We start from the raw sequence: 26962 nt of genomic DNA on the forward strand, positions 1-26962 counted from the left end.
CATACTTTTGTACTGATACAAAGAATATTTTTCAAAGATAAGAAGAAATATTATCTCTTCTAGTGTTCTGCAAGTCATCATTCTCCTCCTCCCTATCAGATAAAAATAAGGAGAATCCTTTTTTCCTCTAATATAATGGTTTCCCCTTGATCTTCCTCCTAGTAAAAACTCCCTCACAAGCATAGTAGTACATGCCTCCTTATCTTATAACTGGACAGTAAGATTTATTAACAGGTAGGAAGTGACCTGAGGTCAGTAGTGATGAGCTGCTGCTTAAGGCGTATGAGGTACACAGACATCCCTGTCACACCCACTCCCAAAATACCACTCCTGTACCTACTTCACATAGTTACTCCATATGACATAAATAGCTACACAGTTTTCCTTATTAAAAATGCAGAGGAAATGTAGTCCTTTACTGCTCAGTTGGTACTATAAATATTGAAGAAATTGTTTTTCAAACCTTACTCAGGCTTTTACTGTTTATTTCTGTATTTGGGATTGCCAAAGGGACTAAAATGGCCCCTCTCTCCCCTCCCCAGACACAGACACACCACACCCCTTCCGAGCTCTGTTCTGATGATTTATTCAGATGCTGGCTAATCGTGGTTATCTGCCTTCCAAGTGCTTGAAGCACTTTTGGCATCAGGATGAAGTGACATCCGGGAACATTTAATATGTTAAAAAGGCCAGTCAGCACAGATTAATGCAGTAAGCACATGCCTCAAGGAGAGCCTGTTTACATTCTTACAGTGTAACAAAAAAGCACTGAGGAGGATGTAGGAGTAAAAGTAAGATTTTCATACAAGTCTTACCTGAATCCTTTAAAAAAATGTGTGAAGGAAATTGTATAGCACGACACCTTAAGCAAAATATCAAGTTAAAGTAATACCTGTCTGCAATGAAATTGGTAGTAAGGAAGTTTTAGGAAACCATTGTGTAAGGAAAAGACATTCACAGGGGTAGATAATTGACATCAATTTTAGCAAAATTGCACATCAACTCCTTTTTTCAGCTCCTTTCTCTCTCACAATGCATCTCAGTTCCTCACTCTAGTCTTGAATGATTTCAAAGAGGCTGTTTTGATGTTTCTCAAAAGAAGGAGCAAACTATACATAAGATATTTTTGGAAAGCAAGCAACATTCAGTTTGTCTACTAAAAGTCTAGGACAAAAAAGGATCCTTTTGCAGCAGTGTTGATCAATGATATCCTGCTAGTTAGCTACAGAAGACCACCATGTATATTAATTTAGGTCTCATTTCCCCCTTATATATTTGATAATATAGGGGGTTTTTTGCCAATATGTTCGCATCCAAATATGGAGACAATGTGAACTACCTGGAACCCTTCCACAGCCCCAGAATTTGCCAGACCATTCCCTTTACTTCAAGCATGTTTAGATCTTTGCATAAATTGATGTAAACATTCAACCTGTATCTTCCTGTGGCTTTAATTTGGATATGACTTGCTGTATTTTAAACCATTTATTACAGGAGACAGTTAACAGAATTTCTAAATTCAGAGAGGAAGTCTCCAGAGGGTCTCTTCCTCCCTTCCTAACCCAGGGCTTGCAACAGATTGGAGGGAGTCAATCATTAACATTTGGGATAGCCAAAAGGCATTAAGTATAAAAAGAACTTGCACAGATTTACCTCCAAAAAACCTATCTCCTATTCCATATTCAACAGGCTGCATTTTATCCAACTTACATACAGAAACTGGTACTGTGGATACTTACTGCTTTATTTTTGATAACTTCAGTTGCAGAAGAAAAAACAATGGAGTTATTTGCAAAAGCATCATATGGTGCAGAAACATAGGTTTAGATACCATCTAAGAGACACTACAATTTTACTGAAACTGTTGGATTTAAAAAGAGTCCCAGCACAGTAGATGCTTTGCATAAATAATATGGATCCTGAACCAAAACACCTTCCTTATGTAGCTTTCCAGCTATCCTCAGCAAATCAAAGGCTTAAACTTAATTTCTGCACTGACATAGAGAGCATATGGTTTTCCCAAAGTAACTGCAGGTTGGTATTTTAACCAAAACTTATTAATGTCTCATAATAGTTAACATATTATGCCCTTTAGGAACTACAGGTTAATAACAAGTTAGAAGAATCTTAAAAATCCACCTGTACCAATGCCCTGGCCCTAGGACTGCTGTTTTGTGTCCATCTGATACACCAAAGTATCACTGTATAAAAAACATGTTCCAATCAATATGTAGCTTTGCCAACATCTAATCTGAATCTTCCTTTAAGCCCAAATTCAATTTACAGAAGACAACAGTAGAAACAATTAAGCTTTCTAGATACTTTCAGAGTGTTTTGTCCTTCTTTAGGTCCTTCAGCCTCAATCTGCTTAGAGTGGTCTTTAAACCTTTTCTCAAAATTGCATATCAATACATGTTTATTTGATTCTTTTTTTTTTCTCCTCAGAGAGAGGCATTTCTCACCAGGATGGCAGGCAGATAATAGGTTTATAGGCAGATAATATCATTTGCAGTCTGGGATATCGGTTTTTTGGACCTTTCAGGATAATTAAAGGGGGATTTAAATCAAGAAAAGTGAAGTATTCCTATTCTAAAGCTAATCCGTAACTAGTTCCAGGCTGTAATTCAAGGGAGGCCTATGAACAAAGAGAAGCTGAATATAAACAGAGGAAAGTATGCTAATATTGACTTACTGTAAAGCAATAAAGTAAGGAAGTCAGCAAAGGCACTACTGGAAAAATCATCTTTAAAAAAGAATGAGGAAAAAATATTAACGTTTCAGAGGCCTTGTCAACACAAGTGAGGAGAGGATCATCTCACATGGATGCTACTGCATTGTTTGTTATTTAGGAAAGCTTTTCTGCATCAGTAAACTACAAGATTAATTAAATTCTTTTGCATGAGAATACCAGCCTCAGTACTTGGAATGCAAAAATGTATTTTGAAATGGCTAAGGATCCCACCTATACTTCACAAAACCCATCAGCAGATGTCCACTGGTAAAGTGGGATGTCATACAATCAAACAGTCAAAGAGAGTCTGTTCACTACCCTCTACACTGTGTGAGCTAACATTCCTGTGCTTTTTGCAGACATGAACCAGTAACTCCACACAGCATTCTCCTCTGATAAGCAACGCATCAATTTCAGCCATTACAACCCTGGGAATCTCTGAACTTAATTCCATCACACAGAAGATACTGCAGCACATTTCCCTCCAAGAAATTAATACCACCAAAATTAGTTCATGAAAATTAATCAGTGCCATTCAAGTACTAGGGGGAAAAACTTTTCAGCCTCAGGACACACAAACCACACATTCTTTTTGGAGTGGAGAGTGCAGGCAAGATTTGTCTATGAGCATGTGTGTAGGGGTAAACCGTCCCATTGTTTTTTTACCAAAAACTGAACTAGTTTACTATAATCTAATACACTAATTAATTACTTGCACAGGCATTTCCCTCTTTTTGTCACAAGATGCTACATACAGTTCTTCACCTCGACTGCACACATGGAGACACGGTCACTGAGCAAGAAGAGGTACTAAAACACTTAAAACTCTGTAGATCATGGCCAAAAACTTGAAAAATACAATCTCCCAACAAGAAAGTCAATATGAAAACCACAAACAAAATTCTGTTTTCCTATCACCTTGTCATTAAAGTTCTCACATTACCTAGCCCACAAGTGGCTCAGTTTATAAAAGCAGACTGGAATGTACTGCATTAGCTTAGTAACAAAAATGAGCCTTCTACAATACAAAGTGTGAACTCTCAGCTAACCAAGTCAAGTCAAAATATGGACACAAGATCATTGATTTTTTTCATGGCAGCCCTGCTACAAAAGTTTCACAACAATCCCTGCCACAGTAAATGCACAAAGGATGAACAGATACAATATGAATGAACTGGAGGGAAAAGCCGTATTTTCAACCGATTTCCACAGGACAAAACAGTTTTAGGCAACTTTTCAGAGTTCACACTTGTACCATGGACCTGTAAAGGATTTTCAAGACATAGCTACATAAAATATTTAACCACCTACCAGCATTAACGATGGCATCAACCTCAAGCAGCGTAATGTCACCTCTATAGAGAGAAACTTTCTCACTCAGGCTTTTCTTCCCTTGCAGGTCTTCTTTAGTGTTTTCACCTACAAACCAATAAAGCAGAAAAACCTGGTTATAAGTGTGGGTCGGAGGTCAGTATTTACAAGCCCAGAACAGGCAGCAGCAGTACGGTGGCATTACTGCTGTCAGTCTGCAGTATCTTTCGGTTTCACCTCGAGAGGGCAGCGGTAACCCACAGAGACACCAGCACTGCCCTAACATCACGCTGCCTGCTTGTTACTTGTTTCCAGATCCAAGCTAGTAGGAAGCACTGAATCCTTACCCACATACCGTTTGGTTACAAAACTGTAGAAACATACATGGTTTTGGAGTGAGATCCACCAAGTAATTTTATTTGGTAATCACAAGGGTGTAAATTGCAAAAACAAATTGAAGAATTAAGATTACCCTCCTAACCAGAGTGATATTTTCTCCAATCCAGAATGATACCAAATAAGTACAAAAATACACAAGCACACCATTTGCCAACAGCTCCAAAGTTCAGAAAGACTTCTGAAGAAATGTAGCCATTCAACAAGCCTGAAAAAAATTCACATAAATTTTAAACTTGGAGCTTTGTCACCTTAAATTGCTCAAGTGGGAGGAGGCAAATGGTGAAGACAACATACAGTAGCTTGCAACACATTTGTTACTAAATAATGTTACCATAGGTCCCTTCTCCTGTAAACTCTTGAGATTTTTCCATCACCAAATCACTTCATTTATATCCGATTCACTCTATAGAACAGCTCAGTTACCTCAAACCATTGCACAACCATACTGCCAAAAGCTTCACCAAGTTAGATATGCACATCACCAGAAATGACCCGAGGAGGGAAGATGATGAAATTCACTTTCACTATTACTTTTTAAAATTTCTAACACAAGTCCCAAGAAGCTTGAGTTCATCTATTTGTCTCAAATCTCCAAAATAAGTGAAGTTTGTTGATAAGCAAAAAGAATCTTCAATATTTAGTGAGAAACTAGAAGCAGTTCAAAGAAATTTGTTCCTCTAGTCTTACCCTCCATTTCCATCAACTCAAGAATACCAACTCGGACACGTCAGCAATTCCTTCTTGAGCACCAGAAAGCACATCCTCAAGTTCCCGACTCCTGTCCCACAGTGGCAAGACAGAGCAACAGGTTATGACAGCCACTCACTCAGACCCTCTGGCCCGGCCTTGCTTTGACATTCCCAGCCTCTGGCTGCCAGGCAACAGCCTTGTGACATCGCAGCTGATGCCACCACCTTGCACAGAGCCCGTGGTGCTGCTCAGCTCATCCCGGGCTCAGAGCCAGAGCTCGCAGCTCCCGGGGCAGCCGTGCCATGCTCCGCCCGGGGCTCTCCCTGCTCCTGGGGCTCTGCGTGGCCTCGCTGCTCCACAGCGCGCCCAGGGTTCACAGCTGGCCCGCCAGGAGCCCGGCCCGGCTGCCCGTGCCAGCCCGGCTGCCCGTGCCAGCCCGGGGCGTGCGGCAGCTGCGGGACACGGGCACGGGCAGTGCCGGCCTGTGGCCCGTGCAGGGGCACTGCTGCGCCCTCTTAGCCCTGTCCCTGCTGCTCGCCGCGCTCTGCCTCGGCTGCAGCCTCCGCAGGAAAGCCCAGAGGCAGCGGAGACAGGTGAGGGGTGGGGACAGGCAGGTGGGATGGTGCCAGGGGACAGGCAGCTACAATGTGCAGGGTGGGGAGGAGTGCCAGCCCCTGTGGAGAGGAAAGCCTGGGCAGGCACCAAGGGTCCTCGGCCTCTTCCCCAGCCCCGTGCCCGAGCCCAGAAGCAGAGGTGGGGCTCGGCCCCCTTCCTCCCAGGAGGAAACAAGGACAGGCTGAGCCACCAGAACAAGACCCAACCTGCCCGACATCCTCTCCACACAGCCTGCAGCCTGGGCCAGCCCAGCCGGGCCCCAGATTCCGCAGGACAGCCCAAGGGGCCCGGCCCCTCTGCCCCTGCCATCGTGCTCCCTGCCCTGTGTCTCCCAGGAGAAGGCCTGGACACGCTCAGCCTGGCCAAGGAGCTGCTGCCTGGCTGACTGCTCCCCCCTCAAGGACGAGCTGCTCGGCCACCAGAAGGAAAACTCTGTCCCCATCAAGAGCTTCCTGAGGCACCTGCGCCAGCGCTGCCTGCAGGGGGACGTGCTGCAGAGGGGAAGGAACAAGGAACTGTGGAAGGACTTAGATGAGGAGGCAGCACTTTTCTGAGTGAGGAAACAGCCCCTGCTAGGCAAATGGAGAAATATACCGCAAGATTACTCACACAGATTTTATTATTATTAAAATTAATTATTTAATAAGACAGCTTTTATTTGTTTTAACTTTAGTCTTACAAACAAGTTGATTGTTACTCTTATGAGAAAGTGAAGTCAATGGCCACTAAATCATCTCTGCACACACAATCACAAAGGATGGAGTTGATCCTGGTACATCCTTTCCAAAATGTGGGGGTTTAGGCTATTACTGACAACACACAAAAGTGACAACACTGCTGTAGGTCCTCCTTTTGTCTCCTCTGCCCCAGCCTCAGTAATATATTACAGCTGAAAATTTTCTCCAGAAACAGGTGACCATTCATGTCCCACCCCCACTTTCTCCCCTCTAGATCCAGCCAGCATCTTCTACCTCTCAGCCTATACAATCCAATTTCATTTACCTCTTCCTCCTACATGATCCTTTGGTCCTTCAGTCATGCACAAAATCCCAGAGTCCACAGAGCCACAGCTTGAAGTAGGATGAGGTTGATTACCTGAGCTCTTCACACCAAATAGAGAAAATGGGCAGTCCTAGCCCTCAGCTTTGTTTGCAACTCCTTCCAGATCAGTTGTAAGAAAAAGGGCCTTTACAGCTTACACAAGGGTAGAAAAATGCATTAGATTGAGTCTGCAAAAACCACACTTGACAAGAAAACGGGTAAAGTTCATCTGAACCAAGTGAATGAGGGACTGTCAGAACATCTCACTAGAGGGAGCCCCCACCCAGGACATAAACGTACTCAGCTGTGCAATGGACAAGGATGGCACAAATACAGTATTGGCAAATCAGCCCTGAAACTCAATCACTGCTCAAATAGCCAGAGTTTTAAAGTCTAATACACTTTAAAGTATATTAATTTTTTAAACAGGTCTCAAGCATCCAATTACAGAAATCCCTACAGCAATACAAAAAACCTTACCACTAGAGGGACGAGAAAAACCTACAGCTTGAAGAGAAGAGAAAGAGTAGAAAAAACTACATTTGCATTTTAAAACAAATGTTAATGAAAGAGTAGAGCACACACAAAGTAGTAAAAATAGGTACCAAAGACCCATAGTATAAAGTGATACCTATGGCAAAGCAAAAGTCTCTTGGCACTCAATGAGCAAAGGTCGATAAGAGAAGAAATTAAAGAGAGAACAAGTGAGAACGATTGATGGCAGCGAGGCTCACAGACTCGCACTGTTATAAGGGAAGTTTGTTAAACAAGTAACATGACACATTTCTCTTCAAGTCATAAAAACAAGTAGCAGACTGGATTGCAAGTTAAAAAAGCTGAAAATAGCAGAGTTCCATCATTTCTAGTCAGCTTTAGAATCCACAGCTGACAGAAGTAAATTAATTCCAAGTTCAACAGAAATAAGTCTGCCCACTACCTCATCCCTGCTACAATAGCTACTAGTAGAGATGTATCCCCGCAAGGAAGGCTTCTCCAAGAGAATCTGGAAACAGAACGTGAGCAAGGGACAAGAATCACATTATCCCCAGACAAGAGGCAGCCCTTACACTCCTGGAAGAATCCTCAGCAAATACCTGACTGGGACACTAAACCACTTTTCTTGGGCTGCTGAAAACACAAAGGAGATGAGCAATCTTTAGGAGCACATCTGAACCTGGCAGAATGTGCAGCAGCAATTCTGCTACACACTCTGTGCTTTTTCCCCTTCAGTGCCTATTTTTTTCTCTACTTCAGGCTTTGTTTCCACAAGTTTACTGTACAAACTACAAATGATGAACTAATATTAGCAATTACTAATCTCACATCTAACAGAATTTCCATTCCATTTGTTTTTGCATAGGCTTATGGAGCGTTAAAAAAGGCAGATTTTAAGACCTGTAATATTATGTGTCTGCTTCTACTCCTACTAAGCGTGGATGATTGTGTAGGAAAGGCAATTGCTTATCTAAATCAAGATAAGCATTATTTCCATATGTTCCATCACCAGGGGAAAAGCACTCACAGATGCACTGTACTACTTCAAATTTGTAGTACAGATTTGCTCTATCACTTCTTGGACTTAAACGAGATCAGAACCTGAGCACAAGGAAGAAACATCTGTTGCAGACAAATCACTTTCTACCCAGCCAAAAATGCACACAACACGCAAGTCAAAAGCACTTGATGATGAACACCAACACCTTCTCCCTGGCTGCACACTCTGCCAATATGGTCTGTTTCAGCTAATTACCAAGTGGCATAATTGGATTAGCTGAGGACTACAGCCAAGTACCGAACTCCGGAGGCAACAGACACCATGAGTCACAGAGCGGATGTGGTTGGGTGGCACCTCTAGTGATCAAGTCACCCAGAGGAAGTTGTCCAGGACCCTGTCCCAGCAGAATTTAAAGTATCTCCAAAGACAGAGATTCCACAACTTCTCAAAGTAAGCTGTTCCAGTGTTCAGCCACCCTAACAGTATGTGTGTAGCTTTGGTTTTTAATGCTCAGAAAGAATTTCCTCTTTCAACTTGTGCCTACTACCTCTTGTCCTGTCACTGTGTACCACAGAGATGAGTCTGGAGAGATCTCTTTTACACCCCCCACTCTATGTTTATAAACACTGATCAGATCCCACCCCAGGTACCTCTTCTTCAGTTTAAACTTCAGCTCTCTCAGTCTCTCCAGGCACAGGAGATGCTCCAACCCCCTTATCATGTTTTAATCATCTTTGTGATTCATCTGGTGCATGACAGCTCTGCATCACCGACCAGTCTCCTGAGGTCACACTCTGCCCCATCTTCCAGGTCAGGAGATCCTGGTATCTCCTATTCAGGGTTCCACAGGAGGCATGAAATATCCCCCATCTGAGGGGCTATGACTCACCCCTGTACAACTATCCCAAAAAGCCCCAAGCCCTCTCCCTCGGGCCAAGTTTAACAGTGACAGGGCTACCAGCAGCCCTCAAACAAGGTTCAAGTGTGAACCTTGACTTTTCAGCCACATTTAAATGGGAGCCATTTACACATCACAGACAGAAAGAGTGGCATACCAAGATAATTGATCAAAACAGCCAGTCCCTCTGAACAACCCACACAACACTCATGCAAAATGCAATTTTCTTGTGTTACAAGGTCTTGCACAGTCCTTAAACAACCTTTTTCTCAGTCTATCCCACACAGCTCTCTAAATCCCCAAAATAACAAAGCAGAGAGGCAAAAAAAACCCCTTGAAGTCTGGGAGAGAAAGAAGTAGAAGGACAGGAGGGAGGCTGCCTTTTTAATGAAGTTTTTGTAAACCAAGAGAAGACTTGGCATGGAAAGCTAAAGTACCAAATAACAAAGTTTGAGAAAGGAGTAACAACAAACAAGGAGAACAAGAACAGGAATACATTCCCAATTCTAATTTATGATGCACCCTTATCTGCAGGGACATGCAATTGTCAATTCATAAATCAGTCTTCTCACTTCAGCAGCATGCACATTGACAACAAAGACATAAGTAGGCTGAGACCCTTGGGTATTTGTGTGTTTACTTGGAGAGTCAGCATCCAGCTGTTCTGGTTGCTATGCTTGCTGGAGATGTCATGATTTAGGGTCCACAGAAAAGGCTGCTGGTTCAGCTGTGACTCAGAAGGAGATGTGCTTTGTCTGTGTGAAGGTTGGTTTTATAACACGGACCTTCAGAGGTATTCCAGACTTTGTAACGATATAGTGGAATAAAAATGCTGTTGGATACCTTATTTTGCTAAGTTATTGCCCAAGCCTGATTATCAGTACCTCACTCCAAGTGGAACCAAGAATTTCAATATAGATACTTCTCAGTGGAGGGCAGCCTGAGCTGTGCTGAAGTCCATCAAATGGCCAGCCAAGGTCACTTGGAGGTGACAACTACACTGCATTGCCTCAAACTCAATTCCTACTTTATAACCTTCCTCTACTATAAAGAGCTCATAATTAACGATGGAAGTTCAAAAATAGAGACACAAACATATGACACTGCTTTAGATCACTGTTCATTGCCCCATGAGTACAGTGATATTTGTCTGCAAAACTAGAGGACTACAGGTGACTCCGCTTCACTAGATTCCTTCCAAGACAAAGCAGATCCCTTCACTGCAAGAGCTGTGTTTTGGCAATATCACAGCATCCATGCCACTATTCCTGGTGTGTTCCAATTGACCCAGTACCACTTGGGCTAACTATGAGCCTTCATCCAAAACATACCACCAACAGTGCAGCATTCCTCCACTCACTTTTATAAATTGTCTGGAAAAAAAATTACTTTTCATGACAATCAGGTACTTAGTCCTCAGCAGCACCTGTTTTACTTACCGAAATGTGAGAACCCATTTAAATAGGTGAGCACATACAACATCAAGGAGGATTAAAATAAGTTTATAGTGGGGAACCACAAATTCATTACTTGCATTCATTAACTTATTAAGCTGTCAGACAATTTATTCTATATTTTCTGCTTTTTTAATTCTCTACACCATTGCTGAGCAACAACTTCTCTAGCTGAGTATTACAGACTTTTGTAGTACTTGAAGTAAAGCTTGGAAATAAAATGTTACTACCAGAAAACCACGAAACTTGTGCAAAACCATCAGCAAATATTTCATGGCATTGACATTCAAAAACCTCTCTGCCTGACACAGTGACAGCTTACCAGGTGGGAGTACGAACTTTAGCTTTCTAGTATCAGGACAGGTAGGTAAGGGTTGGGGTTTAGGATTTTTTCCTTTTGTTCCTTCTCTCAGGCAATTTTTGCCCATATGTTGCTAGGAGACAAAAATGACCGGGTACTTGAGAAAGACAAAATAAGCTGCCAAGCTGAGGGGAGAGGTGCAGCTGGCTACTCTCTCTCTTTATTTGGGGGTTCCTGTGGGAAGGGCAGCGGTATCACAAGATTTGGGCTGGGGGAAGGGTTGGGTGCAGCTCCTAGCTCTCTCTTGTGCTCTTGGCATTTGGAAGGGAAACAGGCTGCAGTCACAGTGGGAAAAATTTGCAGCCACTGCAGGGTTGTGTTTTCTGCCTTCTCCCACCATGAGCGGAGTTCTGCTCATAAGAGCGACCATTGCACTGGGACCTTATTAACAGCTGACCTCACTAAACAAAGGACACTTCACCATCTGCTGGATGCCTCGGGGAAATCCCGGGATCTCTGAGCCCCTTCACCCTATAAGGGAGCCAGGCAGCCACTGCCCAGCCCTGCTGTTCATCTGCCACTGCTCTGGGTTTGTTGCTGCTGCAGCCACACGCTCCCTGCCTGCTGGAACACCCCAGCTGCAGCGTTTCTGACACGTCTCCTTTACCACTCCAGAACTTGGCGGTCCCTGCCGTTCCAGCTTGCTGTTTCCAAGGTTTCTGCTACAGCTCATTTCGCTATCAGGAGGCGCTGCCCGGGGAGTTTGTAAAGGAAACTTTTATCCCATCTCTTTCACCGGCCCACCCGCCATTGCTGCGTGAGGGGACGCGGCCGAGCTGCGCCGCAGCGCCCCCTGCAGGCGTGGAGGACTCACCGCCCCCGCCCTGCCCGCCGGGAGCCAGCAGCGCCCCCTGCTGGCTGTGAGCGGGACTGCATCCGCGGGGAAAGCGCCGCGGCCGGGAGAGGCTGGGCTGGGACTGTGCTGCTGCTGGGGCTTTTTTGCCTTGTTATCCATATACATACTAGTAAAGAACTGTTATTCCTTTTCCCATAGCTGTGTGTGAAAGTCCCATAATTTCAAAGTTATAATAATTCGGAGGGAAGGAGGTCGTATTCTCCATTCCAAGGGAGCTTCTCACCTTCCTTGGCAGACACCCGACTTTCAAACCAAGACAGTAAGTTCTTAAGCAAAAGGTGATGTTTTCTACATAGAGATACTAGGCTTGGGGGTAGCTCTTACCCCGAGCTCCCTAACCCTGAGATACCACATTTAATTTGCTACACTGAAGAACGGTGGAGGTTCAACACCAACAGCAAGGGACAGAGGGAACTTCGAAGACAACTCTACCACCACTCATTTGCGTTGCAAGTCATGCTTGCTTCATTCAAGGACTAAAAAATGGAAATTAATACAAACGCTGAAGCAGTTACAAACTCATTACCAGTCAGCAGAAAGCTCTATCTTCTACCTAGAAATTAAAAACACACCGAATCTCAAAGCCTTTTAGTCAATATAAGAAGGTCTGTGTACATCACCTCTTCTCCTGGATTTAGTTATTTGCAGTACACTTGCAATCCTTCCCCTATAAGAACAGTGGTGAGAACACAGATAGATGGGAAAAAACAGAAAGGAACTCTACTTTTTCTTTAAATGTGACTGACCCATACTCTCAGTGACAGCTACATGAAGTCTGGGGTTTGCTTTCAGCGGATGTAGATTCATTAGGAAATCCCACCAAAGGACAGCACTGCAACACACAATACATTGGTGGGCAAGCAGAGTACCTTACACAGAAAAGGTTGCATTGAGCACACGGGAATAAATCCAGTGGAGGGCACAAATTCAGTGCAGGCTGAACTTCAACTACAAATCATACCTGTGCAGCAAATGGAAAACACAGAACTTGGAGCACCTTTACAGTCTAACCAACCATATCAAGAGAGCATCAAAAAAGCCCATAATTGCATAAGCAAGCCTTTATGAAAAAGCAAAGGGCAGGATAACACAGGGAGATGATTTAAAGAAAGACAGAGGTGCAATCAGTTTCTTCATATCTACACTTTCTTCATACCTACTCTGCATTAGAGATGCAAAAGACTGCATCTTTTGGACAGGAGCCTTTGGGTAAACTCTAGAGAAATCTTTTCTAACACAACATTTGATGACCAACTCCCAGGGATGCTATTAGTGCAAAGGTGCTTGCAGAGAGCTACATCCACTCTCAGAAATAAATGTATTGGCTACATCAGCACGAGGCTGAGAGGCTTCATTTGCCAACATGTGCATTCTATAGCATCCCATCCCGAAAAAAACCAACTGAAAACGTTGGTGAAGACCCTTGTGACACATTTCTGCAGACATGCCAAGTCAACATGCAATAGCCTGCAAGTCTCAGGACAACCTCTGTGCACAAACATTATGCTTCACCCTCACACTGTACACTGAAATAGAAAATACTTCTCAATATCATTTCAATAGTTTTTAAAGCTGTGCAAAGTCCAAATGTAATGTCTTTCTACTGGATTGTTAAGCCTTCTTTCCAGCACAGAAGAGCATTTTCTGGGCATTAAAAAAAAATAAGCAGCACTTCCTACAGGGATGAGAAATTTCCTCTCAACTAGTTTTCCAAATACACAGCAGCTAGATGTCCTCACATGGAGAAATCACTTCTCTGTATCACTTCACAGAGAAACTACTACTATTTAATGGTTGGACTCAATGAACTCAGAGGTCTTTTGCCACCTTAACAATCCTATGATTCTACACTACAATTAGATCCTTGCTGGCTTGTTAAGAGACATTTCTTCATGTTGAGCATGTAGAAATGAATCAAAAAAGGGAATCTGAATAAAAAAGGGAATACTGAATCAAAACATGGAAGCCAGGCTGTTATTTCCAGTGACTGGGTTTTTAACATGTGTAAACAAGTGTTCAACTGTGCACAAAGCAAATACAGCTACACAGGAAAGTTAGTTCACATGATCCAAACAGAGCTTGGAGAGCTGCACCAGTGATCCCCCAATCCCATGAAGAGAGTTAAAGCAGTATCATTACTTCCTTTGAGCGTCAGGTTAGTTTTCAAACTTGTTGCAAGCCTCCCACACTCAGAGTTGGGTGGCCTACCCTGTGTCATCACTAATTATGAAGAGCCAGCCAGCAAATCCTAGTTGAGGCAATAGTTCAGCACCTTCATAAATACCTGTCAAATGTAAGCTACATCAAATTAAACCAAGCCACACTAGTCTCCACCTGTCTAATCAAAAGAGGGCTCCATCTTCTGCAGAAGGACATCAGCTTTTTCCACCTGCATGTGAAAATATCTTTAAGTCACACAGTCAGGCAACTGATCCATGTAAACGAGCCATGACAAGGGTACAATTTAACAGCTTGGTTTTGGCCTCAGCGTAATCATGGGCACATGGCTTCTAATCAGGCTGGCACACTGGCTCACATCTGTCTGCAAAAGACTGTGAGGACATATGCCACAATCCATCACAAATTGTAGATTAGGGCACTAGCCAAGCTACCATGCTGAGAAAAGCTAGATGACTTACTGAAATTGTCTTTGTAGAGCAATACATTATTCTGGGGATTTGATCCTGCAATCCCCCACACTCAAAAGAAGCTCACAATCCCCCACACTCAAAAGAAGTTCAACCTTTATATATAAAAAGAAGAATGGAAAAAAATAATAATCAAAGAAAAAAATAATAATCAAAGAAAATATGTTAAATTATCTTACTCAAGTCAGCCACCAATATATTCCAAGCTGGAACCTACAATTTTTCTCAGAAGTTTCTGAGGAACAGCACATCCCATCTTAAAGCATCACTGCTGCTGAAGCCGTCCTCCCTCACACCCAGAACGAGCCTGCCAGCTGACAGCACACTGCATCATCTTGACTTCCTAACTCTACTAAGTACTTCCTTAGGGACCTCTGTACAAAACTTCAGTGCAGTGACATTCAGCAGCTACCAAAAAAAAAAAAAAAAAAAAAAAAGGATTGTTTCTCATATTGCACAGGGCAGAAGCTTGAAAGTTATTAATCTGGTCAAGATTCATGTCACCAGTAATGAAACATTGAAACTATTCTTTCTGGCAAAGAGGTACCTAACTTCCCTTTGTATCTCCACCTACTCTCCGTCTCTAAAACCCATCAAGAGCTTGCAGAGCCTCAATAAGGACACCAATTTATCAATTTAGTGTTGAGAGCAGCATCCTTTCCTACAGTTAACTTCTGGCCCTCAAGGAGCTGTCTGACACTGCAGATAAGAGAGCTTTCTCAGCTGCATGCAGAAGAGCCACAAAATAATAATTTTATCCAGGACTTGTATAAGCTTAATGCTGTATGGAAGTTACCTCGTTAAAAAAGTCACAGAGCAGCAGCTTAAAGAGAAGTCATCATCTTAATTACATCAAAGACAAGCAATTTACTTTCTTAGAGAGAGGATTAGCTACACTGGATTTTGTGTTCTTAATCTACATAAACAGACCTGAACTTTTTAATAATCATCATCTCATACTTGCTGAAAGCAAGAAACTTTTTTGTTTTTCCCAAAAACACTTTAATGCAAACTGTAAAACAAGTGTCACCGCTTTGACAGCTAATCCATCCTATAAAGGTTACTCACATGAAGCTCACCAGAGAATTACAAGGTCACCTGAATACATCTTCAGTCTTTTTGCTTACTGTAGTTTCCCTCCAGCCCTTACACTAAACACACTGATTTATCTACTTACATTAGGGATATCAGTAACTAGAGATGATTTACCTCCAGGAACAAATGAACACACAGAGACAGATTATTGCTCAGTTTATGCTCAAGTAAACTTGCACCTGAAGAGTGTAGTGGTTTAGGTTTACCAATCTGAGTTTCCTGGCCAATGCTCCAATTAATGCAGTGCATCTAGTGCTGGCCAAACGCCAGTGCACCCACTGGAATTATTTACACATTTTCTGCTGCAAGGTAAGGATTAGGAGGAGAGCAAAGAAGACTCAAAACTTATAAAGGGTATTAAGAAAATTTCATTAACAGAAGCAAAAGAAATAGTAAGAATTCAGAATAAACATTCAAACCACTTCTCCTCCCTCCAACTTTTTTTTTTCTACTGACAATGTAAAGAGACAAATTTGTTACTTTCAGTCAGTTTACCACTTAAAAAATAATCTTACTTCAGTTCACTTAGAGGAACTTAGAGTCTCTCCTGCCATGCCATGGAGATTCTCCACAAGAAACAGCTCTCTCATGATTTTAATTTTCACAGATAGCAGCTGCCCAGAAATCTGCAATCGTGAAGTCCCTCCCATGGTTTGGCAGTCTTTCCACAACTACCACCATGGGTCATCTCAGCTTACTGGGGTGCAATTTTAAGGATGAGCTGTTCTAGTATAGAAACAAAAGTTCTCTTATCCCTGGGAACTGAGGTTTTCTTCTTCTATCCCCGGGGCAAGGTTTCTCATCTCTCTCTGTTCTAGCTCCTCATTAGATCACAGCTACTTCAACATCTGCTTGCTTCTGCTCACAGCTATGGCTAGAATGCAACATCCCCCCAAAGCATTCCATGAAAAAATACTCTGATGTATCAATTGTATCTTCACCATAGCCTTACAAGAGAACTTCAGCCCAAGACTAAGGCATCTCCTCATTCTCCTCCTGGCCCGGCCAGTGTCCAGTTACCTGTTCAAAGGCCAGAAGCCAGTTTTTCCTGTGGCTTGTTTGTCTTTAAATGTGATTTCACAGAGGTATATTCAGCTCTCCTAAGTGATTTAACAGGGTGTCAATATTTAAAACTAGCCAGTTTTAAATATTGATTGGTTCTGTCAGGACCAAAGGAACCTGTCAAGGTCCTTACAGGGAATCACTTCCGTAGCTCATGGATTTTTGTCCTTAACTAAAAACCAAGCTATGTGAAACCATGACAAAGGGTTACTCCCATCTCTGTACTGTGCAAGTCTATCTTTGGAAATCAAGAGTGAAAGTATGTATTGGGAAAGCCAGAAGGGTGTGTGGGGTCACCAGATCACACGGTCAGATTTGCAGCACTCTCCAGCTTTGTACCTGGTCAGGACACATCCTGAAAGGGCAGCCAAGAGCCTGAGCAAAGCAGAGTACACAGGGCTCTGGTTACACCCTCCTGCCCTGGCAGCCTTGGGTATCTGCCGCAGCCAAACAAATACCAACTCAGCCTTAAAGTTACTCCACATTATGCCATGGGCACACAGACTCCTGGACACCTTCAGCACATGCAAACATGGTTACCCCTCTAATTCCTTTGCTGCTTCCTTAATACAATTAAACATGGACAGAGAGCAGAACGGAGCAAACACGTTTTCAGCCATATCCATAAAAGCATGTTAATTTCACAAGTATTCAAAATACTTAATTACCATAATCCTCACACAATTCACAGAAACCACAGTTGTTAGTTTTCTCATGGTGCTCCCCCAGCTATCATACACAGCAATTAATAAGCAGTGCTATGTGCATCTAAGAGACACAATTTTCTAACCTTAAACACACCAGTCTTGAAGAGACCTTGTGGTAATATGTTTAGCATGAGTAACACTGGTATGCCAATACATTAAAAGTAAGAACACAACCGAATACAGCAGAAGTTTAGGTGAAGCTGGAATTCACATTCAGGGCCACAGGTAATAGAGGAGACCCTGAATGGTGGCACAATTGCTGTTTTCTGTGTGTACTCAGCAGAAAAACTGCTGCACTCTGAACTTCCTCAAACCAAGAGTTTCAGTAGCAAAAGCTTTTTTTTTTTGAGCAAGATAGCAAAAATTACACGAAGCTGTCTCAATTTACTTTCATCCTTGCTACTCAGTTAAGCATCTGTTATAAAGACAGTTGTTACAGTCATTGTAAGGAAAAAAATCACAATGAAAGCTGATGGACTTGGATTTTTGGTGGGAGAATGGTCTTGAAACACACAGATTTCATACAGCTCTTACCAACAGATCTTGTGATTGTCAAACTGGTCTAACAATCTCAATGTTCTAGTTGAACATATTTTCTTCTTCGGTATAAATGACTGATAATATTGAATGGTTTAGAGAAATGCCATTTCTTACTTCTAGATGTCTGGCTGAATTTCACTGCAGCTTAGTAGTGGTGTCACTTTCCAAAGTCTGTTTAACACTCATCACCTTGTTTCCTAGCTCCTGCAGCAGAGATATTCATACCAAGCACAGTTGTGTGGAAATACTGGAGAGTTACTTGTGTTAGTTACCATCTCAAGAAATGCTGGTCAGAGCTCAGTGCTACTACACATTTTCTTTTCAACATGCAGCATTTGGACTGGCTCATCTACATGCTTTGTCTCTGTAATCTTGTGTCAACCCACTGTGAATATTTAAAAAGCTACACACTGACAGTACAACAATGCTTTTATTAAATCCAAACCTTATGATTATACATAAAACCCTCAGTGTTGGATTAATTTGAATAGTTTGAGCCGTATCATTTTCTTTAAAAATAGCAGATTAAAAAGATCGAGAGACTGCCAAAACATCTAAACATATTTCAACACTTGTTTAAAAGGACTGCAGACCTTTTGTGTCATTTAACCTTAAATAAAAATAAACTCAGTTGTCATGTCCTTCTATTTTCACTTCATCATATGAAAAGCAGTTCTTACCACTAGCAAAGATCTATAAACCACCACCTGAATTTGTTGTTGTCTTGGCATCACTGTCATACCAATGAATTACAGGGACTGTGAGAATCAGCAGGACTATGAGCTGCATGCAGTTAAACAATATCACTTATTCCATTTTCTGAATTACTCAATTAATACAACAAAATGTTTTTCTACCAGTGATACACAAAACTCAATGGCAACAAAATTCCTAAGACCCTAAATTAAAAAAGCTTTCCAGAAAAGTTTTCAGAAGTCATCTCTCAAATTCACCACTGCAGAGTAAAGATATCTTTGGGAATTACCCAACAAAAAGCTAATATATGTATTTAACTTCAAAATACACTCTAGTTGTTAGTCTACACGTGGCATTTAATTCACTGGGCAACATGAGCTGCAGCTGCTGTACAAGATGAGTGCCTAACAAAGTGGTATGCAATAAATAGAATTGAAACACAGGGATATAAATTCCAGAACTTCATAAAACAAGTTCATTATTCACATGTTGTCAGGAAGACACTCTGTTTCAAAGTACATGAGAAAACAGATGAGATGTATGTGCTTTTGAGCTATCTGAAGGATAACAAGTGGGGAGAACGATACCTTACAGTATATTCACATTATCCAGCCCTCTATGGCAAGCTCATTCTTTGTTTCCAAAGTGGGCAACTCCTTATTTCCTTAATAAACAGTTAAACCAGAGAAAGATTATATTTACAGGACCACTTCAAGAACAAAAGTTTTGTCTTGCTACCATCCCCTCAGTGACAAATGGCCCTCTTTCATGTCACAACTGTCCTTTTTCCTTCCACTGCTGCAACACTTGATCTCTGAGATCCACTTGTACAGCCTGGCAAGCAGCACACCAAAAATCAGGGGTGTTGACAGCACAGTCCTTCTGGAAATGAACATACCCATGTCAGATTGCTTTCCTTAGCACAGAAAAGTGGGCACCAAGCTTAGTCTTTGCATTCCACATTGTGCCACCCTCTTCCCAAAACCAAGACTTAACACAAACATTGACCAAATTCCATGCCAACATACATCAACATAATTTCTTATGGCTAATCATATTCATATGACAAGACCTGTAAAAAATATATTTTATTTTTCTGTAGTCATAGCAGAGCATTTTAAAAGATACTGCCTCTTTGAACTTCCAAATATTTTTGACAGCTTTGCTGCTACAAAGAGACAAAGCCCTTGCCAGCTGCCATTCATTACTCAGTATCTTTACCCCTCAGGAGCCTTTAGATAGATGTGCATCCCTCTGTTATGTTGCTCTATTACAAAGACTTCCATCCTCACCAAAACCCTGAGCTTCTGCCATGCTTTGCTGGTTTTCTTCAGAATACAACTTCTGTGAAAGTGTAGAAGAGGGGTAGGGAAAAACTTTAATCCACAAACTAAGGCATGTTCTTCCAATCTGCCAGTAAAGAGCACCCATGAAGTACCCTGGAAGTGAGATTGGTTCCTTCCCAATATGAACCTCTTAGGTCATTTCAGTTTGAATAATTCTGCATACAGACTTGTTAATAATCTGCCATTAGACTTACACATATCACAAATGTATGCCTAACTGGAACTCCCCAACACCCTCCAGTGAGTCACTCACATTTAAAAAAGGGCACTGTGAAGGTTTTACATTGTACATGTAATTTTTCCTAACAGCCAGTACAAAAACTTGTGCAGTACTGAACACCAGTTGAGTACTGAGCGTCGATGGGGATGGCTGCCAGCTCAGATGCTCTGCCCTGCCCCTACAGCTTCTTACTCCAGCAGCTGATTGATTGTGCCTGCTTCACTTGATTTGTGCTTGGTTGCTTTCTTGATTTCTCCTCATCACTCTCCCTGAACAGCCACTCTATGCTTTACTAATCAATCTGTCATTTTTTTTACTGTATACGGTATTGGGAGTGAATTGTAAAGAATTTTTTCCAAATTCCCCGTCAGTTGCTGTTTTGGTTTGACAAATACACAGAAGATTTTATTTTCACTACCACCCCTCTTCAGACCCCTTCCATTTGTCAGTGCAAGCAGCCACCTTTCACTTCAAGGAAATCAGTATCAGAACTTTCACTATCAGAACCTGAACATGGCATTGTCAGATCATCACCAATTCCATCACACCTGAGGCTTCACTTGCTCTCTCCAGAATTTCATTCAGGCTGTACCTGTTGCTCTCTATATTTTCCATCAAACAGAGCAAAAGTTCTCATCAGCAGTAAGATTTAAATCTAGTTTTTCTGTAATTCAGATCAAAATGACAGCTTTTAGACACACTTGATACCGTCAGAACGGGGTCAACATTTAAGAGAAATAAAGTTTGAAACAGATGGAGTAACAGTCACATTATTACACATATTTATTTTAATTGTCCTAATCAGTTGGAATGCGGAAGCATTTCAGCAGCCCAACCTTCCAAAAGTTCACTATTATACATGGCTTACTTACAACAAATACATCAAAGAAAAAGAGTGACTGTAGATATTTTCTCCTGAATGTACACTGTAACAAAACTTTCAAGTAGCAGAGAAGTGTTCCAGCACAACTTTTGCCTTCCAGCATTTTTTGCAGCGGACTGGGTACTAACAGAAAGAATGCAAGAGCAGCTACAAGGAAATAAATTCACCACTGCCATGATTCAATATCCACATATTAGAAACTGACATTTTGCTTCTGTGAAGTGTAACAGCATTCACAAAGTAAATCCACACCTTGTCACTTTCAGCAGCCCAAGTAATGCAACATCTGTGAATTTCAGTGCTTTATAGAGAATCTGAGAGTAGCTGGAAAAAAAAAAACAAAACATAGTTTGGGCTAGGAGGGATAAAGTCTCCCAGTTAAACCATATGCCATACTGTATATTCTCACCTACCACAGGCCTGCAAAATCAACTTGCAAGGAGTCAGGTACTCTTTATTTTTATGCAGCCTTTTGTTTTCTAGATGGAGAGGCTTTCTGATGTTGCAAGATATAAATGACCCACTCAAATGGGAGAAAGAGGTCTATGGGTACTGATGTAATACAGCTACTCAGCAGGGCTGAAGAGCTCAGCAATCTCTTGACATATTTTCACTTTGAAAATTATTCCAGATGCTTTTAGGAATAGACAATAGTAATAGCTGCTTTTGACAAGGACATCTGAAAATCTGTGAGCTCCTTCAGATTGTGCTAAAATAAGTGTTACAGCCTGCCAGTTTAAAAACAGCTGATCAGCTCCAAGCCTCATTTCACCTGGACTACCACCATAAAAACCATGTTCACCTGCAGCCACAAGGTTACTCTAGACACCTCTTCACCCAGGCCAGTATTTGCCTTTAAGGATAACAAAAGGGTCAGAAAATTAGTCCTATATCTGCAGAGGCAGGAAGCACTTCAGATCTCATAGTTAGATACTCCTTCAAAAAAACACAGGCTTCAGCCAAGTAGGATAGCAAGACACAGCAGAAAAAAAGAAGAGGAGGAAGAAATTAGCTCAGAAGCCAATCCCGTTCCTCCATACCCTTGTGTGAATGAAAAGGAACTAGAACAAGGCACTGTTACAGAATTACTTGCAGAGCAGAGAAGGCTGTAAGCAAATAGGAGAACAAACAATTTTGGTTTGTTCTCACTGCAAGTATTTTGAAACTCTGCTGGGGATCACAACCATGATAAGGCTGCACACGCTAAGGAAATTGGAGTTAATCCTGGCCATGTTCCTCAGCTCAAGAAACCAGGCAGGACTAAATGTAAGGGAGGCCCCATCTTCTTAAGATTCATAGAAAATAACTCAACTTGCACACTTACCCTCTGCTTTTGAGTCACCTGCAGCATTGCTTTGCCCACATTCCCCATATCATTATGCTCAGTAAGTTTAGGCACGGCTGACTGCTGGAGTATCTGGAAAGCAAGACTCATGCAGAGAAGATCTATTTTACACACTTAAGGGTTAGTGACTCCATCTGGGGATACCAACAGAGTTCTGAGACACCAGTAAGGCTTTAAGAAATCTTGGGGTTTTTTCACCCCATCCCAATTTTAGGCTATCACTGTCCATAATAACACAGGTTCTAAGTCTTGGCCTTCCTAGAAATAACTTCAGACTGAGAAAACAGAGTGGTCTACATTTTAAGACTCCCCCACTTCACTTACCATCACTTTCACTCTTACTTTTTAAGTCTTCCATCCACGTTGGAATATTGTCTAAAGCAACATAATCCCCCAAGTACTCTTTGCGTCTTTCTTCCAAGGTCATCTTCAGCAAACGCTCTGTTCAGGGGAAAAGAGAAACAAGAAAAGTTTTGCAAGCTTTCATACATTGTTGCAGACGAGCCACAGTGACCAATGCACTGCCCTTGAGGAATGAAATGCCACTTGATGGGACCCAGCATGAGCGATGCAGTGAGCTACAGCAGGAGCTAACCACGGGGCAGCTGCAGAAATGCACACGCCTGTTTCTGGCTATCCCAGCTCTGCAAAGTTAACACCTCTCCCCACACTCTGCTGTGCTGCTTCCTCCTGCCACTTTGATTCCTGTATCAGAGAATGGCAACTTTAGTAGGGAATTGTTGTTTTGTAGGGAGTTTTCAAGTATGCAAGTCTGTTCTGTAGGTTTTGCATTTGTAAACCAGAACTAAAAAAAACCAAAAGTTCAAGTGAAGGCAGGGAGCATGGTGGGAAATTATTAAAATGCTACTGCATAAAAAAAAACATCAGAGCTACAGAAAATGTTTTGTCAAATTGGTAAGTGTCTGGGGTGATAAAAAAGGCAAGTTTAGCTTTAGAGATTTTCATTTGAGTATTAATAGGACGCACCTAGTTGCCACACTAAAATACATATGGACAGTTGTTTTTGTTTTCTACTGAGAATGTCACCACCTCTTTTTTCAGAAGTTTAGTGAAAAGTAAAGCCTCAAACATTGCACAAGTATGACAGCAACTGCCAACTTCATTCTTCTTCAGACCCTGCTATAAATGGACTTTTTACAGTAAAAAAAAGCCATCCCAATGACCCAAAACTGCAAGCAACCTCAGCACTTCAGCTCATTTTTGCAGTCACATCCTCTTTTCCCTCCCTACCTCATCAAGCTTAGTATTAGCTCAGCACAAGATAAAGAGCTTTTTCCCTCCCAAAAGAAGAGGGGAAAAGAAAAAGACCAGTAGAGAACATCATGACACCCATACTCTACTCAAATTTCTCAGTCTGTTTTTACCAGTAGCACTGTGCCACTTTAACCACACTGAAAGTTTTTTGTGACATGTTAATCAGTAATAAATGCTCTTCAGTGACTGTAGAACTTTTAGGGGTGTGGGGAAAGGCTAGACCTATATTATTTGCATTTTACATAAAGGGCTAGGTAGACATAAAAATAACATTTTCATCTCAAGTTGAAGCAGCAAAAGATGAACACAGAAACTGCTTCTCAGATCAAATCTTTAAAAACCAAGAAAGAAAATCACTTGGATCCGGTTTGGGGTTCTTCCGTGTTTTTTCAAAATAAAGTTTCCTAATTATGTAAGCTGCAGTCAGCACAGTCTAATAAGGTAAGTTTTGAGCACAACCTTCCTTAACAAAATAAGTTCATTTTGGTATTTTTTGACAGTATTACCAATTCCTTTGGCTGGCAAAAACATTTCTATCTCCTTATTCAACCTGGCATCTCAGTGGGATACTTACACCTGCCATCAGAACTGAATAATGAGGGTCACCATTCCACACAGCTGCATACCCACCTCCACTACCCAAGCTCCAGGGATACAAAACTCCAAGTGTGTGACATGCACACTGGAAGTCCTCCAGGTGGGCAAACCTGAGAGAGCATGTCAGTTTTGAGGGACTGACAAACAGAGTCAGTCCAGGTGCCTTTTGCTGAAGAGGCGACAGAGCCAGTCCTGTGCCTTCGAAACACCAGTTCTTCTCTACAGGAAGGTTTTACAGAAGTTTGCTCTCGTGAGTCAGCAGCAAGAACTTAATTGAGTCTTACAAACCTCCCGGAGGATGCTCCCAACAGCCTTCACCACAAGCACAGGTTTCTGCCTGTGCAGAAACTTGGGAAGTTTGCAGGCAGCCCAGTCCTGTGTCTAAGGCTCTGGAATCACCTCCACTCCTGCTCCGTTTCAGCTGTCCTCACGGAAGATCTCCCCTGAGAGGACGTGGACCAAGCCTTAATTACCAAGAAAGTAATTAAGAAAAGCAAGCGTATTGTCAGTGGGTTTGAACTCCATATTTAGCAATCAGTGCTTTTTTCATTTTAAGAAGTGCTTCTGAATATAAAAGGCTGAGAGCAACTGCACTCAGAGCTTCACGGGAAGATGAAGCTTGTGAAAGGTGAAGGCAGAACTCACAAGATTTGATTTCCAAAGTACTGACTGGGTAAGAAGGAAAGAAGTTGGGCTTCTGCAGTTTTCCTCCCTAGTAAAAGAGGTAATACTTGATAAGAACAGTCCCACAGGGCTAAAAACTGAAGGGCAATGCCAGCAATGAAGAGAGAAGCTTTTCCTGCCCTCCTCCCTCCAAGTACTTGGGGCCAACATCAGCATGGTGCTGGAACAGTTACTGGAGCAGAAGACTGGCAAATGCTCTTCGGTCTCACTGGGCAAAAAGACAGGGAGCTGTGGCCAGCTAGCACTCAAAAATGCATCCTGCATGGAAAACCTTTGGCAGCATTGATTTGCATTCAGTAACATCACCATGCTGATGGAGACCACCATCCTCATAAGAGACTGAGACACTAAAAGTGTGTCACAACAGCTCCAGTTCCCAGACCCTCCACTCTGCCCTCCTTACAAACAGCCCGAGTTCACCTGCCAGGCTGTGAATTGACACAGACAATAACAGAGCTGAAAGAGACAAGTGGGAGTAATAACAAAATTCACCAGAGCCTACCAGTAACTTTTCCCCATCTGCCCCTTGTATTTTTCAAAGGTAAAACATACAGCATTAAGGGTAAAGTCAGTTGTAATTGATCACACATAAACAATGCTTGAGACAATTTAACTGTACTTGTTTCACTGAAAACAGAAACTTCTGCCAGGTAGAAATTTGTTGCCTCACCTTTACTACAGAAATATGGATTGTAAGACAGTTTGAAAGAAAAAGTTCATTCGAGAGGAGTTTGACAGGAGCAACTACCCTACAGAAAAATAAGTTCATTTCCGTTTTAACAATTTTTCCTTAGAAATGTGCACTTGAATCCTGTTCTCTGAACCAGTCTTCAGCCTTCTTAGCTTGAAACAGGGATGATGGAAGAAAAAAAGATAACTTAAAATATGACCCTAGGATAGCTATTTCTTCCTCTCCTCATCTATTACTACATTACTTGGAACACACCGGGCAAGAAGCTTTCCTCCTCACAGGTATAAACATTGCACTTCCACTCTGTGAATTTTTTTCTTAATTTTTACAGTGGTCTCCGCGGGATCAACATAAACTACAAACAAAACAATGCATCAAACGCTTGGCCCACAGTTTTCATGCTCTGGAGTTTGACTTAGAGGCTTTATAAACTGAGAATACATCGGTCGGGGTCCTTGAAATATATATAAAAATACATAAATAGTTCAAGAGATGGGACGTAGGGGTGCTCTGAGACTCCCATACCCCAAACACTTCACCTCGGCTGAACGACACTAGAATACAAACCGATCACACCAATGATCCCCACAAACCACGCTTCCCCTCAGAAAACAAACCCATTGAAAGGAGCAAAAGCACGTTTCGAGAGCATGTGCCCAACTTTTCGGCCTGAAACACTCCCACAAGGTGACTTGGGGGCGGGCAGGGGTTGTTTACCGCCCTCCCTCGCCGGCTTCCCTCCGCCCCGGGGCTCCCCTCCTCACGGATACGCCGAGCCCTGGGGGAAACATCCCCAATTCCCGCACGCCGGGGCTGCCATCAAGGCTGGTTCAGCCAGGAGACCCCAGGACAGACGCGGGGAACACGGAGTTCCCCCTTCCCCACCCCGTCCCCTAAGGCGCGGCCGGCGGCAAGCGCTGCCGGACACCCCCGGCGAGGCGGCGGCTCTGAGGGCACCGGGACCACCCTCCCCTTCCCTGGCTGCCTCCCGGCTCAGCGTGGGCTCACAGGCGGGAGAAGCGGGCCCGGCCACCGGGAAGGGCGATAATACCTTTCTCCTCCCGCCACAGCTTTTTCCGCTTGTTGCCGGGGTACATGGTGGTGTGGCTGGCGGCGGCTTTGAGCTGCAGGTTCCCCAGGCTCACGAGGGGGTGGAGGAGACGCCGCGCCAGAGCCAGAGCCGAGCGATACCGACGCCCCGCGCCGCCGCTGCTGCCGCCGCCTCTGATCCCGCCGGGTCCCGCTCCGGCTCCGCGCCCGCCGCACGGTGCCCGTCAGCCGGGTCACGCCTCGCTCTACCCCGACACCCCCGCAGCGCCCGC

At 42.7% G+C, this 26962-nt stretch overlaps 1 protein-coding gene across 4 annotated transcripts in view; it reads right to left on the bottom strand.

Moving 5' to 3' along the window:
• Positions 1–26962, bottom strand: part of MACROD2 (mono-ADP ribosylhydrolase 2) — an 852624-nt gene extending 825662 nt beyond the window's left edge. For 2 of the 4 annotated variants that reach the window (XM_039717139.1, XM_039717138.1), the window contains exons 1-3: positions 26692–26957; positions 22718–22834; positions 4043–4150 (exon numbers count right to left, since the gene is read on the bottom strand). In XM_039717139.1, the coding sequence (XP_039573073.1) occupies positions 4043–4150; positions 22718–22834; positions 26692–26737 (271 nt within the window). In that variant the 5' untranslated portion in view covers positions 26738–26957. Of the gene's footprint in view, positions 1–4042; positions 4151–22717; positions 22835–26691 lie in introns of all 4 variants that reach the window. The other 2 variants (XM_039717140.1, XM_039717141.1) reach the window with 2 other exon arrangements.

The sequence above is a fragment of the Passer montanus genome, unplaced genomic scaffold, assembly GCF_014805655.1.
Source record: "Passer montanus isolate IOZ18808 unplaced genomic scaffold, ASM1480565v1 scaffold37, whole genome shotgun sequence".
NCBI lineage: Eukaryota > Metazoa > Chordata > Aves > Passeriformes > Passeridae > Passer > Passer montanus.